An 18,559-nucleotide genomic window follows, 5' to 3' on the forward strand; every position below is an offset into this window, starting at 1 on the left:
ATCCAAGCAGACTCATGAGCCCTGAAAAGCAGGCAACTTTCTGCAGTTGGAAGTGGAAGACAGATGTGGCAGATGGGAAACTTGGAGAAATTAAAAGACTTAGAGGGACTGACTTACTGAAGCTGAAGGGGGACCACATGGGAAGCATAAGGAGGAATGTGAGCAGCCTCTGGGGCCAAGACTGGCACTCATCCTACAGCGAGCAATGAATTGGAAGCTCAGTACGATAGCTTCAAGGAACTGAATTCAAGCGCGGGTAAGCTTGAAAGTGGATTCATCTGCCAAGTCTCCAGAAAGAAACTCTGTTCTACACCTTGGTTTTGGTTTTATGAGACTTCAAGCAAAGGACTTGGAGTCCTGGTGTGGTGCTGTAGGATAAGCAGTGGACCTCAATGTTGGTTTGAACTACAAGGTCAGTGGTTCAAAGCCATTATACAGGGTTGCTATGAGTCGGAACCAACTCAGCAGCACTTAACAACAACAGCATCAGTGGCACCTCTCTACTCCTGGACTCTTGGCCTTCAGAACTGTGAGATGATAAGACTGTGTTGTTTCAAGTTGCTTAGTTTGTGGCATTTGTTACAGCAGCAGTAGAAAACTAATACATGAGAAGGCTTCAAAAGTTCATAGAAAAATTCTGTGATCTTTCTATTCTACTTTTCCACAACTTTTTAAATCCCCCTCGTACATGGAAGTTTAAACAGAGAAGCAACATCAAATTCTGTATTATTAAAAGATCACTTCTTGTGTTGTGTGGAAAATGGATTTGAGAAGAGTGCAAATTTGGAGGCAAGGAAGCTCGTTCATGGGTTACAGTGATGGCTTTGGAATAGGGTAACAGTGGTGGTGGGAGGGGGATTTGAGATTTACTTTGGAAGTTACAGTTGCCAGAACTCTGTCACCGATTGGATGTCAGGGATGTGGGAGGGCTCAGAGGATGCAGTGATGACAGCTGATGTCTGGCTCGGGTGTAGGTGGCACTGTTACTGGAGATAGTGATGACCAATTGGAAGTTGTTCACATCATGAACTCAGTGGTAATTCTAAATTGTCCTTTATTTGGAAATTCTTTCTGTACATATTTTAATATAGCATTTATCAATAAGATGACTTTTATCTTTTATGACCTGATTTCTTTTTTCCCCTTAGGTCATGTAGGAAATCACAAATCATGTGAAGATGGGACTCTTGGTATTTGTGCGTAATCTGCTGCTAGCCCTCTGCCTCTTTCTGGTACTGGGATTTCTGTATTATTCTGCGTGGAAGCTTCATTTACTCCAGTGGGAGGATGCCAGTAAGTACAGTCACTTTATCCCATCCGAGAAGCAGTATTCTTCAGAGATGGACAGTAAGGGTAACTCAGTGTTTCTAGGAGTTAGGCTTAGAAATTGCCTACCACTTTAGTTGCTATACGTTAAGAATTTTAATGTTATTTTTTAAAAAACCTGCATGCCATGGCAAATCTGAATTCCTTTTATAAAGCCAGCAAGAAAAGAGTTATTCTTCAATAAAAACCCCAACTCCACTAGCTCTTGCATGTGTTTGTTCATCTATTTAATTACTACAGAGTATTGGCACCCCCATTTACCATTTATCTCCTTGGGGTTTGGCATTATGGCTGATTTTCTTCTGCCTTTAAAACATTGATCTTTGCCTTTTTCTTTAATTTTCAATGTAGTACCATCTTTGTTTTGTTTTCCTTAAAGAAACTTGTTTACTGAATCTCTTTATTTAGCTTTTGCTGTTGCTGAACCTGCGCTTGACTTAAAATAATGAGTTCTTTCCTCTCACCAGTAACCCCTAACTCCTTTTTTTTTTAAGTCCCATGTGTGGGACCTTCAAAAAGTTCACGGAAGAATGGAGTGAAATGCTAATGGAATTTTTCCACGAATGTTTTGAAGCCCCTTAGTAGTGCTTACCACATAGCTGCCTGAACCCCTCTGACTTGGTTTGTATTCCGCTGATGCTGTCCTTGTGTTTTAGTTGTTGACTTGCAGTTGAAGGGCCTTCATTGATCAGCACTAACTTGTATAGCTCAAAATATCATACAGTGACTCTAAGTGGTTTTCCTTTTGGTTTCTTTATCTGATGGCTATCTGAGCTCGGTGCAGGAGGTATTAGGTTATCTGTTCTGATTCCCAGTGAGTATGACTTCTCTGAAAGTGGCTTTATTTTTATAAATACCTACTGGACACCAGTATAAAACTCACTTGATAGTAAAGTCAGTTTTCAAAATGAGTTGGAAAGGCACTTGGTAGATTGGACTACTGTTGTATTGAGACCTTAACATGAGAACTGTACCTATTATTTATTATTTATCATGCGGCCCAAATGACTGTAGTAGTTTTAAGAGAACTTTAAAAATATAGCCTTGTATTTTTAATATCCACTATTCGTCTGGTTATAAATCAGCTGCGAACCTCAAGGTCAGCAGTTCGAAACCACCAGCTGTTCTGTGGTAGAAAGATGAGGCTTTCTGCTCCCGTAAAGATTTATAGCCTCGGAAATCCTGTACAGGCTCACTATGAGTCAGAACCAACTCCACAGCACATAGCCACCAGCACATATTCGTCTGTCAGTTTGCTGTACTGTGGTGGTTTGCGTGTTGCTGTGATTCTGGAAGCTCTGCCATGGGTATTTTAAATACCAGCAGGACCACCCATGGTGGACAGGTTTCATCAGAGCACCCAGACGAATTCGGAAGGAGAGACCGACTACTTCTGAATACTTGGTCACTGAAAACCTTATGAATAGCAGTGGAACACTGTCAACACCAGAATATTCAATATTGAAACACAGTGAAGAGCACCAGAATATTGTCAGATACAGTTCTGGAAGATGAGCCCCTCAGGTTAGAAGGCACTCAAAATACAACTCGGGAAGAGCTGCATCCTCAAAATAGAGTTGACCATGATGACGCAAATGGAGTAAAGCCCTCGGGACCTTCATTTGCTGATGGGGCACAATTCAAAATGAAGAGAAACAGCTGTAAACATCCATTAATAATCGGAACATGGAATGTATAAAGTATGAATGTAGGAAAATTGGAAACTGTCAAAAATGAAATGAAAATGAAAACAATAAACATTGATATCCTAGGCATTAAGTGAGCTGAAATGGACTAGTATTGGCCATTTTGAATCTGATAATCACATGATTTACTAAACCAGGAATGACAAATTGAAGATGAATAGTGTAACATTCATCATCAAAGAGAACAAATCAAGATCTGTCTTGAAGTACAATGCTGTCTCTGATAAGATAAAATCCACACGCCTACAAGATCAGTTAATGGCACTATTCAAATTTATGCACCAACCACTAAAACCAGTGATGATGAAATTAAAGAATTCTATCAACTTATTCAGTCTGAAATTGATTAAATGTGCAGTCAATATGTATTGATAATTACTGGTGATTGAAATTCGAAGGTTGGAAACAAAGAGGTAGAAGTAGAATCAGTAGTTGGAAAATCTACGGCCTAGGTGAGAGAAGCAATGTTGGAGATCACTTGATAGAATGTTGCAAGACCAATTACTTTTTCATTGCAAATACCTTTTATAATTATAAACAGCATAAAAGACGACTATACGCATGGACCTTACCAGACACAGAAATCAAATTGGCTACATCAGTGGAAAGAGATGGTAGGAAAGCTCAATATCATCAGCCAAAGCAAGGCTAGGGGCAGACTGGAACCAGGCCATCAATTACTCATATACAAGTTTATGCTGAAGTTGAAGAAAATTAAAACAAGCCCATGAGAGCCAAAATATGACCTTGAACATATTCCGCCTGAATTTAGAGATCATCTGAAGAACAGATTTTGACTTAGATACTAAAGACCAAAGACCAGATTTGTGGGATGATACCAAGAACATCATACAGAAAGAAAGCAAAAGGTCATTAAGAAAATGAGAAAGAAGGAAAAGACCACAATGGATTTCTGAATTGCTCTCCAGCATAGAGATGCTAAAGCAAATGGAAGAAATGAGATAAAAGAGCTGAACAGAAAATTTCAAAGATCAGCTCGAGAAGACAATCAAATATTATAACGAAATGTGCGAAGACCTGGTGTTAGAAAACCAAAAGTGAAGAATAGGCTTAACATTTCTCAGGCTGAGGGAACTTAAGAAAAAATTCAAGCCTGAACATAACAATATTAAAGGATACCATTGTTCCTTCAATGTAACATCACTCATCCCAATTCCTCCTTGTGTTTCTTGTTCTGTTCCTCTTTCTTTCCCAACCCTTATGAATTCTATCCTTACATTAATCTGCCCCTTTGATCTCAAATGGTTGACCGTTCTGCGGTGTGTGTACCTCATCAGTGTTGTTGTTTCACCCTATATACATATCTATTGCTTGGCTGAAAAGTGCACAGTGGGTGTGAGTTCAATTCCAGACCTGTTGGGTGAACAGGGGCCATGATCTCAGGGTTCCACCAGTCTGTCTAACCAGTAACCCTGGTCTTTTATTTGATTTTGAGTTTTGTTCCAATTTTTCTCCCACTCTATCTGGATCTTCTAATGTGATCCCTTTCAGAGCAGTTGGTAATAGTAGCTCGTAGTTCTTTGGGTCTCAGGGTCATGGAGACTGATGTTCACATGGTCCCTTAATCCCTTGGACTTAATTATTTCAATGTGTTTTCAGTTTTCATCACTCTTCTTTTCTCTGCACAGGGAGAGAACAGTAGTTATACATTAGGTGACTGATCATGAGTTTTTAAGGCCCAAGTTGCTGCTCAGCAGAACAGGATGTAGGATATTGGCTTTGTGCACTATGGTGTTGATTGACCATGGTGTTCCCTAGGACTATACCTTCCCTGAAAGCGTTTGATAGATCTAAGAAGTATTCACCATTTTGCCCCTATTTGGCTTGTAGGATCAGCACTGGACTGCTAACCACAAGGTTGATGGTTCAAACCCAGCAGCTGCTCCTTGGAAATCCTGTACAGAGTTGCTTTGAGTTGGAATTGACTCGATAGCACTTAATAACAATAATACCCTCCACCACATTCAGCACATAACCACCACCACCACCACATTCATGGATGTTTGCAGCAAAATATCCTCTGTCAAACCTTTATATGTTTTTATGTATACTCTCATTCTGCCTCCTACACCTGTTCGGCCTACTTGTCTATCCATGTATCTGTCTCTGGTGGTGGTGGCTGTGTGCCATGGAGTCGGTTCCGACTCATAGCGACCCTGTACAGGGTTTCTGAGGCTGTAAATCTTGACGAGAGCAGAACGCCTCATCTTCCTCCCACAGAACAGCTGCTAATTTCGAACTGCTGATCTATCTCTGAATCACCTTAATTGCAGGATTGTGTATACAACAGTGTTTACCTCTGTTGCCTTTAACTCTTACCCTTCTCCCTGTGTCTTCCCGTGCCTTCTCCATTCTTCTGCCTCTATTCTTCTGCCAACCTTCGTCTTGTTGTATATTACCATCCCCATCACCCAAGTCTACACATGTCTACCCTTTAGCCAGTTAATTACTCCCCCTTCTCTCCATCCTTGGTAACCCTCAAAGACTGTTTTAGTGTGAAGATCTTTTCCTGATTTTTTTATAATAGTGATTTCACACAATATTTGTCCTTTTGTGATTGACTGTTTTCACTCAGCATAATGCCCTGCAAGTGTATCCATGTTATGAGGTATTTCACAGATTCATCATTATTCTTTACTGTTGTGTGGTGTTCCATTGTGTGTATGTGCCAGACTTTTTCTTTTCTTCCTTTGATGGACATTTAGATTGGTCTCATCTTTTTGCTTTTGTGACTAGTGCTGTGATGAACATGGGTGTGTATATATATATATATATTTGTGTATTGTGACTCTTATTTCTCTAGAATATATTCCAAGTAGAGAGGTTGCTAGTCATATGGTATTTCTATATCCAACTTTTTGAGGAAGTCCCATATCCTTTTCCATGGTGGCTGCACCATTTTACAGTCCCACTGGCGGTGTATGAGGATTCCAGTTTCTCTACACCCTCACCAACATTTGTTGTTTCTGTAGTTTGCTATTAATGCTGGGGTGAGGTGAGAACTAATTTGCATCTCTCTTAGACCAGTAATCATGAAGATTGCTTTATATGTTTATTGGCTACCTGAATGTTGTCTTTGGTGAAGTGTTTGTTCATGTCCTCTGCCCATTTTTCATTTGGGTTATTTGTCTTATTCTTGGTGAAGTGTTTTAAGTCCAGGAGACTGCCCGGGAGAAAGAAGGAGTGTTGGGGTCAGTGCCGTACTGTTAAGAGGAGTTAGAGGAAGAAAGGAGTTGTGTGTATCCTAATGGATGGATCCAGCCGTATCTGTATCTAGATGGGACTGTATACCAGGGTGGGGCCATGAGTGTGGAGAGAAGATAGGAAAGATCTCCTTTTCTGTTATGAGTCAGTGACTTATAGAAATAATCAAGGATCAGATAATATTTCCCCAGAAAATCAGGAAAGGAAATTAGCTTTTTGTTGAAGATCTTTTTATTGTTTACCAGGTATTATGCTAGACATTTTACAAGTTTTATTTCACATAATTCTTACTACAATGAAACCTGTGAAAGCCAGAACTCATGAGTTTCACAAGTTTTCTGCCTTTGACAAAGAGTCTTATCATTTTTCTATTGCTCGTTTTAGTGGGAAATATTTGAGGCTTCCTTCTCTGATAGGTTTCTACCTTACACAGGTTTCGGCTTTTGCAGGTTTGATTCTACAGATCAATTCTATGTGGTGCCAATGGTTTGTGCTTGACTGCTAAGTTAATGATTGGTAGTTAAGCTCTTCTAGTGGTCCTGCAGAAGAAAAAGCCTGGTGGTCTGCTTCCTTCAGATTGTTGCTGTTGTTAAGTGCCGTTGGGTCAGTTCCAACTTACAGCAACCCTAAAAGGGTTTCCAAGGCTGTAAATCTTTGCAGGAGCAGAAAGCCCATGTTTCTCCTGCAAAATGGCTGGTGGGCGTGGATTTTTTGACCTGTAGTTTGCAATTCAGTGATTATCCTATAGAACCACCAGACTCCGTCTTTTTAAGATTTGTTATTTAAGTGGTGTTGAGTCAGTTCCCACTCATAGTGAACCCATATAGGATTTTCTGAGGAGCAGTGGGTGGATTTGAACTGCCAACCAGTGTTGTTCCTACAGTGCCACACATTAAGATTACAAGCCAAGAAAATCCTATGGAGCAGTTCTACTCTGTCACACATGGAGTTGTCACACATGTTGATGGCATCTAACAACAGCAATAACCCTGTGAAGAAGCTATTATTATTCCTATTTTCCAGTTGAATAAACTGAAGCATTTAATTTAGTTTACCCAAGGTTATACAGCTAATTATTGGAATTAGAATTTGAATCCTGATTTTCTGTCTTTAAAACCTGTCTTCATTTTATTGAAAAGTATAAGAATATTAAAGAAATTATTTAATTCTGTATTATGATTGCTCAAAAGAATTGGAAGAGGGACTCAGAGAAGAAGAAGTAGAGAATGTCAGGAGGGAAGTGGAGAAAGGAAACAGAAGGAGAAAAATAAGGGCAGGGGAAGAGGCTTATGAGGGCGATACTTTTATTCACTTCTCCTGTGGGCTTCTGGAGTTTATTAATCATTATCTGCTGCTTTTGGGTTGTCACTGGCTATTATTCACACCTTTTCCGTTATTCTGTAAATCTTATAAGGATTTGACTTTGAATAGCTTGTTTAGACCATCCCGCTGTAGCGTGTTGTTTCCTGTGCTGTCACCTCGGAGTGCAGAGTAATACAACCAGCCTGGGATGACTTGCCAAGCCAGAGAGCTTCTTAAGTCAGCTGAAGGAGCTTCCCAGCCCAGAGGACTGCTGTGTAGAGACATGTAGGCTATTGTCTAATGTTGATGATAATAATAGTAAATGAAAACAATAATTTACTGAGCATTTGTGTCTGTGCTATAATAGAAACTTTATTATAGCTCATCTGATCTCATCTGATCATCATAGGTTTTATTGGTTATTATTAGCCTCACTTAAAACAAATCATGTAATAATAGAGATAAAGATACAGAGAGGCTCAGTGATCAAAAAAGTTTGTATGCCTTTCATCTGAGGAGCTTAAAGGGCATTGTCAAGTGTTAAAACATTGTATTGAGCATTGTTATTGCTGTTAAATGCTCTCAAGGTGGTTGTGACTCCTAGTGGCCCTGTATAACATTTCCAAGTCTTAAATTTTCACGGGAGCAGAAAGCCTCATCTTTCTACCGAGGAGTGGCTGGTAGGCTCGCACCACTGACCTTGTGGTTTGCATTCCTTTGCTTATCTTATGGAGCCACTGCATTCCCATATTGAGCATTACTTCTTAATTTTTATATTATTAATAATTCATTAGGATTGTTGTTGTTTTTTGTGTATTGCTTTGGTTCCTACTTAGAGGAACTCGAGTGGCTTGTGGGCTTAAACTGCCAACCTTGCAGATAACTGTCCAGTACTTATCCTACAGCAGCACACCAGGGCCCAGTGTTATGATTGCCTGTAGGCATTTCTTCATGCTGGGAGGGAGGAGCTAGAATTTTATTTATTATTGACATATTTACTCAATAAGCAGTGTGTTCCTACTATGGTCCATGTACTGTTCTGGGTAAGCTAGATATAAGATAAGAATGAAATAAAACAACTAATTAAAAAACTATTAAATTCTGAAAGCGCGGTCTATATGAAATGCTATGTTGGACTGTGGAATCCCTTCAAGACATAAGATTTCATGTTTTCATTCATTCTGAACATACTGTAGAGAGGGATAGAAATGACTGTTTTAGGCTCTTAGAGCTACATGTGACTGATCACCAGGACTTGGCCCCTAAGGCTTCAAGTATGAAATGGTTCTTGTTATCAAACTGTAAAGTATTTCAGAATTATCCTGTGCTCTGTAAGAATTAGTGACAAATGAGTCAAGTCCAACTCATTGCAGTGCCTTGTGTGACAGAGAAGAACTGTACTCCCTTGGGTTTTCAATGAAGTACCTCTCCAGGCTTGTCTCCCAAGGCACGCCTGGCTACACACGAACTTATGACTGGTTTGATTTGCAGCCAAGTATATTAACTCTTTATACCACCCAGAAACTCCATTATATACATGCATATATTTTTAAATTAATAAACAAATCAGCACAGTCTTGGAGTTAGAAAGAAATTGAATATAGTTAAGTTTATTCATCACCAAAATAGTGATAAAAATACATTTCTCTTAGCTTAAACACTGTATTCGGTTGTTGCTTGTTGTCAATAGAGCTGATCCTTGTGGTCTATGCCATGGAAGCTTTACTTATTTTCATTTATTCATTTTAACATCTTTCTAGTTTATAAATTAAAGCAGGGCCGTCATAGTGAAAAAATTAATTTCTTGTGTTGTGGGGCCTTTAGAAATTCAGGTTACTCTCTTTATCAGTTATAGCAACTCCCTTTGTGTTCCTACCCATATTACAAAAGATCACAACCTGAGAGATTATAAAATATGCATTATTGATCTGAATGTTCCCGAGAACATCATCTGGCAAATAAGTTGAAGATTGGATCTGATATTGGGAAGAGGACAGGTTGAATTGAGCTTGCCAGATGTAGGACATTATGTCAACTTTAAAATTTTTCATCTTAAAAAGGAAATAGAAATTGACATTTCCAGCCTGTGCTTCAGAGACATTTCTGATTATAATGATGTTGAAGTGTGTAACTGTTAACAGGCTAGCTCTCTCTCCATAAACAGCTATAACACTGGATAGAATTAAACAACTGTTATCAAGTGGACAATGTTTTTAAGTGCTGTCAAGTCATTTGCAACTCATAGTGACCCTGTACAAGGTTTCTAAGGAGCGGCTGGTGAGTTTGAAGCATTGCAGTTCAAACTGACCTTGTGGTCTAGTGCATAATCCCACAGTGCTACACTGGGACTCCCATCAGGTGGACAATAGACATTGTAAAACTTCAGGCTTTAAAAGAAGGCAAACTCCTGAGGTAAGGCCAGCTCTCTGCCTAGAGACAGTTTTCCAACCCTGTTCAGACTGCCCAATGAGCTGAGGAGGCAGAGCTCAGTTCAGGGCAGCTGAACCAATTGGAAGCTGTGAGGTTGGCCGTAACAGAGGAGGAAATGATTCAGAAAGTGTTCCAGACTTCTGTATGGGAATTCTTGTAAGTTATAGCTGAGGATTGGTCTATATATATATGCATAGAAGTACAACCACTTGGAACTATACGAGAGACTTCAAAACGTTCGTGTAAAAATTCATTGAATTCCATTTTCCACAGTTTTTTGGAAGTCTTTGCATATATATATTGTGACTGCTACAGGATGAAAGTAGAAAAGCAGTACTAACAGTGCTGAGGGAGAGAGAGCAGTGCCAGGACCGGAAAACTCCTATCTGAATGGAGAAATCTCATTAACATTTTCTTGTTAACATCCACCTGAGATAAGGAGTAAAGATCTCACCCTAGAATAAGCCCTGCTCTAGGCCTGCACTGGAGTCCTAGTGAGGCACTTGTAAGATAGGCCCTTGACCACAAGGTTGGTTTGAACCGCAAGGTCAGTGGTTCAAACTCACCAGCTACCCTTGGAAGCCCTGTTTAGTTAGTCAGAATCAACTTGATGGCACTTAACAACAACAAGAGACCTGCACTAACAAAGCTTAAAACCCAGCCCGGGAAAGATAGATTTTGAAAGCTGAGTCCTGCCAAGTTAGAGGGATCAGAAAACACCACTAGCTTTCCTGAACTCCACACTAACAAAGCCTAACACCAAGACTACACACGTCCAGGCTGGTCTGTCACTAGTTGAACTATCTGCTAAAATAAGAATCAGCACTCTTTAGAAGAGGACCATACTATCCAAAGTCTCTATGGTATATTATTCACAGTGTCCAGCATTCAATAAAAGGTTTCTAGATATACAGAGAAGCAAGAAAATGTTATCTGTTTAGCTAAGACAAAAACAAGTCTATAGATGAGTTGGCCCAGATGTTGAAATTGTTGTTAGGTCCTATGGAATCATTTCTGACTCATCGTGACCCTGTGCACAACAGAACAAAATACTGTTGGGTCCTGTGTTAGTCTCATAATTATTGTTGTGTTTGAACCCATTATTGCTGCCACTATGCCAGTCCATCTTATTGGGGGTCTTCCTCTTTTTTGCCAGTCTTTTATTTTTCCAGTATGATGCCCTTCTCCAGAGACTAGTCCCTTCTGACAACGTGTCTAAAATACAAGAGAAAAAGTCTCACCATCCTGGTTTTTGGACTCCAGTGTGGCTCTATAGGACTGAACCACAAGGCCAGCAGTTCAAATCCACCAGCTGCTCCTCAGAAACCCTGTACAGGGTTGCTATGAGTCAGAACCAACTTGATAGCCTATAGTTGCACCTTTGATGGCTACTCATGAGCTTTTAGGAGCTCTGTTAGTGTAGTGGTTACAAGTCAGTCTGCTGGCCTCAAGGTCAGCAGTCCGAAACTACCAGCTGTTCCGCAGGAGAAGCATGACGCTTTCTGCTCCCATAAAGATTTATAGCCTCGGAAACCCTATACAGGGACTCTAAGTCAGAAACGTCTTCATGGCACATAGCCACCACCACCACCAACAAAAACAACAATAATCCTTACTTCTAAGGAGGCTGGTCTTCTTCCAAGACAGACTGTTTATTTTTCTGGCAGTCCATGGTATTATCAATATTCATAGCCAATACCATAATTTACATGTATCGGTTCTTCTGTTGATCTTCCTTCATTACCCAGATTTCACATTTATATAAAGTGATTGAAAATACCATGGCTTGGATCAGGCACATCTTAGTACTTAAAACTCACATCTTTGTTCATTAACACTTTAAAGATTTTTTTTTTTTTTTTTGGCAGCAGCAGCAGCAGCAGCAGATTTGCCTACTGAAATATGTAATTTGATTTCTTGACTGATGTTTCCATGAGCATTATGGATCCAAGCCGAATGAAGTCTTTGGTGACTTCACTCTTTTCTCTATTTATCATGATGTTATTTATTGGTCCAGTTTTCATTTTCTTTACATTGAGGTGTAATTCATACTGAAGGCTATAGTCTTTGATCTTCATCAGTGTTTAAAATCGTCTTTGCTTCCAGCAGAGGCAAGGTTGTGTCATTTGCATATCACAGGTTGTTAATGAGTTTTTCCTTCAGTCCTGATGGAAAGTTCTTCATATCATCCAGTTTCTCAGATTATGTGCTCAGCATACAGATTAAGTATGGTGAAATGCTACAACTCTAGTACACACCTTGCCTGATTTTAAATCATTCAGTACCCTGTTCAGTTTGAACAACAGCCTGTTGGTCTATGTATAGTTTCTGAATGAGTACAATGAAGTGTTCTGGAATACCCGTTCTTTGCAGTGTTATCCATGGTTTGTTATGATCCACACAGTTGAATGCTTTTGTATAGTCAGTAAAGCACATGTAAACATCTCTCTGGCACTCTCTGCTTTCAGCCAAGAATCATGTAACATCAGTAATGATATCCCTCGTTCCATGTCCTCTTCTGAATCTGGCTTAAATTTCTGACAGCTACCTGTCTGTATACTGCAACCCATTTTGAATTATCTTCAGCAAAATTTTACTTGCACGCGATATTAATGATATTGCTTGGTAATTTCCACATTCCGGTGGGTAACCTTTCTTTGGAACGGGCATACATATGGCCAGATTTCTTGACTTGGAGGAATGAGTGCCTCCAGCACTGCATCAATTTGCTGAAACATTTCAATTGTTTTTTTAAATCAATTCCTGGAGCTCTGTTTTCCACCAATTCCTTAAGCACAGTTTGAATGTCTTCCTTCTTGATCATATGCTTGAAATGTTTGAACACTGTTTGGTTTTGTGACTGTGTATTCCTCCCATCTTCTTTTGATGCTTCCTGCATTGTTCAATATTTTGCCTATAGAATCCTTCATTATTGGAAGCCAAGGTTTGAATTTTTCATTCATTTCTTCCCTTTTGGTTTTCTAACTCCAGATTTACCTCATTTCATTATAATGCTTAGTCTTCTTGAGCTGTCCTTTGACATTTCTGTTCAGCTCTTTAACTTCTTCATTTCTTCCAGTTGCTTTCATTTTTCTGCTCAAAACAAGATTCAGAGTCTCTTTTGACATCTATTTTGGAATTTTTTTTCTTTCTTGCCTTTTTAATGACCTTTTGCTTTCTTCATGTATGATGTTCTTGATGTTACACCACAACTTCTCTGGTCTTCAGTCATTAGTATCTAATGCATCAAATCGGTTTGTGAGGTGGTCTTTAAATTCAAGTGGGCTAAACAGAATGTCATGTTTTGGCTCCCATGGACTTGTTTAATTTTCTTTAACTTTAGCCTGAACTTACATATGAGCAACTGATGTTCTGTTCCACAGTCAGCTCCTGGTCTTGTTTTAGCTGATGATATTGAGATTCTCCATCATTTCTTCCCACAAATATAGTCAGGTTAATTCCTGTATACTCCATCTGGTGAGATCAACATGTGTAGTCACTATTTTGTTGAAAAGTGTATTTATTATGAATAAGTCATTGGTCTTGAAAAATACTATCATGTGATCTCTAGCATCATTTCGGTCACCAAGGCCATATTTTCCAACTACCGATCCTTCTCAGTTTCCAGCTTTCTCATTCTAATCACCAGTAATTTAGCAAAGTGTTATTATCCAATCTAAACTACAAAAAGAAAGAAAAACAGAGTTTCAGGGTATGGGATAATATTAGATAGTCTAACTGACATGAGAAATGGACAGAAAACATAGGTGAAAAATAAGAGGATAAACATTTCCCTAATTTGATGAAAAACATTGACATATAGACTCCAGTAGTTCAATAAGCCTGATAAATACTGAGGGAAAAATTTTAAGAATATCATAGTAAAACTTCTGAAAACAAAAGATAAAAGGAAAATAGAGTGGTAAGAATTACTGGTGACTTCTCACCATAATTAGTAGAGGTAGGGGAACTTCCTGCAAGATCACAGATGAAGCAGACTAGCTACCTGAACCCTCTATTACAAAGATATGAGAGAAAATAAAACAGACACATGAAAATTCTAGCACCCTGAACTTCAGAAGAAAGGTTAGAGAAGTTGATGGAGTGTTTCCTGGGAGGAAAGATTAAGCATGGATGACAAGAGAGCGAGATTGATTGGTGAACGGCTGGCCAGACACAGTTATGAGCAGCTTTGGCAGCAGAGGGAAGCCCAGCATTTGCGTGGTGACAGAAAAGGTTGGATGTCGTCTTTATTCCCATGCTCCCCTGGTGACTAGCAGTGTGGCCAGTTCCCACCCTCACCCATCCCCAGCACAGACCCTGCTCTGGTTGGAGTTTGGAGCTGTGTGATTGGGAGCCACCCAGCGTGAGGTTGGGACTGACTGTGCCAATTTTGTGTACTGCTTTAGTGCCTGGATTCAGTAGAGCTTGGCTCCAGACCTATAAAACCTACACAGCCGCCAGGACAGTATTTAACCAGTCACCCTGTCCCCAGTTGCCCTGTGATCCTAACAGACACTGAAACTTCAGCTCCATCAAGAGCCCCCATGAGCTACTTCCGGATTGAATACCCTGAACACAGATAACACTGAAGCCAACAGAAACTTCATCTAGGGCCGGGAACTCTGCTGTCACATCCTGTTCACAACTACCTCGTGAGTTCCTTGAATTGCAGGAGCCCCATCCCCTCTCCCTCCAGGAATGTCTACCCTCCATGTGTCCAATAACTACAATGCTTGTTTTTGTTTTTTGTTTTTTACAAATAGGACAACCTCACAATGCTCTGGAGAAAACAGACCATTTTAGCTTCCACAAAGAAACGAGAATGATTCAAACAAATAACCAAGATGCAGAGCCATAAAATGTTTCTGGTGGAAGAAAAAGTGATAGAATGAACTGAAAGAGAATTCAAAAAAATAAGTAGGTACCTTTAAAGGATTGATAGATCAAGGAAAGCAAGAACACAATACAGACTTTAGAAGAATTCATGAAAATATTAAAAGAAAAAACAGACAAAATAAATACAAATTTTGAAACAATACAAAACCTGTAATTAGAAATCTAGAAGATAAATACTAAATTCTCAGAACTGGACAATACATTGAAAGGGCAAAGGGGTAGATGCCAAGCAACAGAAGCCCGAATTAGTGATCTTTAAGGTAAATTTCTCAATACTAGTATGCTAGAAGAACAAACACAAAAAAGAATGAAAAAATCTGAAGAAAGCCTAAGAGTTATGTGGGACACCATGAAGAACAGCAACTTATGGATGATTGGACTTCTAGAACAGGAAGACACAAGCATAGAGAAAATTGTCAGAGTTGTTGGAAGAAAACTTCCCTGACATGAAAGATGAGAAGATACGCATACAAGAAGCTGAACAAATCCCAAACAGGATAGATCCCCAAAGAAAATCAACAAGACACATCATAATCAAACTTTTCAAACTCAAAGTCAAGGAAAGAATCCTAGAGCAACTCGGAAAAAATGACAAGTTTACCTACAAAGGAGCATCAATAAGACTAAGCTTGGATTTTTCATCAGAAACCATGCAGGAAGGCAAAGGAATGACATATATAAAAATCTAAGAAAAAGATTGCCAACCAAGAATCATATATCCAGCAAAGTTGCCCCTCAAATACGATGGCAAAATTAGGACATTTTCTGATAAAAAAAAATTAAAGAATTTAATGACCAGACCAACTTTGCAAAAAATGCTAACGGATGTTCTTTGAAAACTCAGAACCAACAGCAGATTGCCATTCATAACAACAGAACTCTCTCCAGATATAGAAGTATGTAAAATAAAACAAACCCACAAGATTGAAAATAGGGAACCATATACATATATAGCAATGTATAATGTAGTCAACTGCAAAGCAAAAAGAGGGAATAGTGTAGATATAGCACTTCCAAATGACAAATGTGTCAAGTAAATTTCAAGATAAAACAGACTGTTTTAAGCAGGGAAAAAAATAATAAATTACAGGGTGATTGCAAAGAAAAACAATCCACCTGAACATCAAAATTAAAAAATAAGAAAATTTTAGTAAACATTAATACAACAGAAATGAAAATGACAAGAAAACCCACAATTGAAATGAACTCAGCTTAGAAAATTATGTGGAACAAAGACTCCAACAGCACTGCAAAAAAACACAGAAAAATGATGACAGTCAATACATACTATTGATAATTACACTGAAGATAAATGGATTGAGTATACTAGTGAAGAGACATAAACAGGATGGATAAGGAAACAGGATCCTTCAGTATGCTGTCTACAAGAGACATGTCAAAAAGGTGGAGACAGACTAAATGCTCATCAACAAGAATATTTAGACAATCTTTGGTATATATACACAATGGAATACTACAAAATGTGGAAGAATAAAGATTAATCTGTGAAACAGAATATGGTTGTACCTGGAGGACATTATGTTGAGTGAAATTAGGCAATCACCAAAAACCAAATTGTATGAGAAGAATGTTGTAAAAAGTTTTCTTGAGAAAAGAAACATTCTATGATGGTTATGGGGGGTTATGAATTATTCATGGACTAGAGGGTAGACACATGTTAACATGGGTGACAGGGCAGGCAATGTATAAGGGGGAAGTTAGTATAGAAAAGAAGGTAGCAGGAGACATGGAGGAATGTGAGTAGAAGTAAATGCTGTTAACTGTTGGTACATGGAGGGGATTGCAGCCATGTAGTGAAGTGTATAATTTATTGAATGTACCACTGATGGTCTGCTCTGTAAACCATCACTCTATTCACAGTAAGAAGTAAAAAACAAAACAAAACAGTAGAGGTTAGAAGAAAATGAAAGACTTTTAAAACTGTCACCCCAAATTCTTTATCTTAATGAAAGTATGGTTTTAAAATGCTACAGTAAAGGCATTTTAAAATAAGTAAACGTTAGGAGAATTTCTTGCCGGCATAACTGCAATATAAAAATGCTGAAGAATATTCTTCAGACTGAAAGGAAACCGATAGCCGATAGAAACTTAGATCTACAAGAAAAGATGAAGAGCACTGGAAATGATAAATAGTGGGAAGTATAGGACTCAGTTTCTGCTCTTCTCATAACTTGCTTAGAAGGCAATTAATCATTTAATAATAAAATAAAATAAAATAAAATTTTATAACAGATATGGAAATAAATATATGATACTGATAACAATTAATTTATGCAACAAACAACCCTCGCAAAGGCTGGGAAGGGGAATAAATGGAATTTTCTGTTGTAAAGTTATTACTTTTGTGAAAAGTGAAGCAGTGGAAAATAGGATAAGTTGGGTATAAAGTTTGGTGAAGGGAAGGATAAAACAAGAAGTGTGAAATGTAAGATGTGAAGAGTGAATATAATACTGTGTTGCATTTTCTTTTTTTAAAGATTTTATTATGAGGTTTACAGGGGCGAACATCAGCTTTACACTCATCCTATTGTATTTTGTTTCATTGCAATGGTTACAATCCCCTCCATGCATCATCAAATAACCAAAGGGTACACCACACAGGCCTGCCCCCTGGCCGCCAGCACACAGCCCTTACCCCTCCCTGAGTCCAGTCTCCACAGCCACCCCATCTGTCCACATCATCATCTCTATCATCATCTCTGTGTCCATCCCTGGCGTCACTGCCTCTCTGGGTAGGGTCCCACTCTCTGTTCTTCTCACATGATGGTCCCAGTGACCTCCGCTCATGAGCTGCAAAATCAATCACTTTCCTCCTTTAGTCAAAAAACATCTACCTCTATATTTCCTACCCTCACAGTCAGTCCTGATGGCAGTTATTCACCATTGTACCACAAGAGTCTTATCCCTGTTTCCTTTGACTGATTGGAAATCAGTCAGTGGTGATTCTACCTTTTCCCGCCCCGTCTGGAACTAGGCTCCCTCTTGAAAACTTATAAACCAGTCACTTCTTGCCTTTATCGGCTCCCCCATTTTGGGTAGCTAATGTCTTAAGTTGCCCATCCCTGTCAACCCTGCATACTGAGGGGGTGGGAGTGATCCTCGCTGTAAAGATTTGTTTCCTTTTTTGAGCTGCTACATCCATAAGTATGTAAAGTTCATCAAATTGTAGCAGATTACTCTTTTTTTTTTTTCCCCCCTCCCTCTTTCTTCTTCTAGTTGAGTTCTGATCATCCAGCCATCGAAGCCAGCTCCAGTGGGTACTGTCTGCAAGTATGGGTGTTCTTGTGCATTTCATCTCACTTCATATCAGCTGGACGCTTCACTCTCTGCTCTAGTCCTCTTTGGCCATGTCACTGCCTCTGGGCCCAGAAGTCCCCGGGTCTTGCCATATTGCTGGCCATCCAGGTCTCCACCCAGTTCACAGGGGTCTATTGAATGTGGTCGGGCATAGCTCACAACTACAATGCTATTTTCCCCCCACTTTTCCTTATCGGTGACCAACATGGTCACCAGCCAGACCACATCCCTGCTCATGTATTCCCCTTGAGTCTCAGTCTCGGAAGGGGATTTGCTCTGAGGGGTCCCAACCACTTGCCTTGATTGTTCCCAGGTTAGCAGCTTACTTGTTCTTGTAGTAATCAATCATATTG

The 18,559-nt window shown here is 39.3% G+C and overlaps 1 protein-coding gene across 4 annotated transcripts in view; it reads left to right on the forward strand.

Moving 5' to 3' along the window:
• The first annotated feature begins 1,178 nt into the window (after window positions 1–1,178).
• The window catches only part of ST3GAL3 (ST3 beta-galactoside alpha-2,3-sialyltransferase 3), a 317,828-nt gene continuing 300,447 nt past the window's right edge, over window positions 1,179–18,559 (forward strand). For 3 of the 4 annotated variants that reach the window (XM_006839670.1, XM_006839672.1, XM_006839673.1), the window contains exon 1: window positions 1,179–1,302. In XM_006839670.1, coding sequence (XP_006839733.1) covers window positions 1,179–1,302 — 124 coding nt within the window. The remainder of the gene's footprint in view (window positions 1,303–18,559) is intronic. The other variant, XM_006839671.1, reaches the window with a different exon arrangement.

This window comes from Chrysochloris asiatica, unplaced genomic scaffold (genome assembly GCF_000296735.1).
Source record: "Chrysochloris asiatica unplaced genomic scaffold, ChrAsi1.0 scaffold00026, whole genome shotgun sequence".
Classification (NCBI taxonomy): Eukaryota; Metazoa; Chordata; class Mammalia; order Afrosoricida; family Chrysochloridae; genus Chrysochloris; species Chrysochloris asiatica.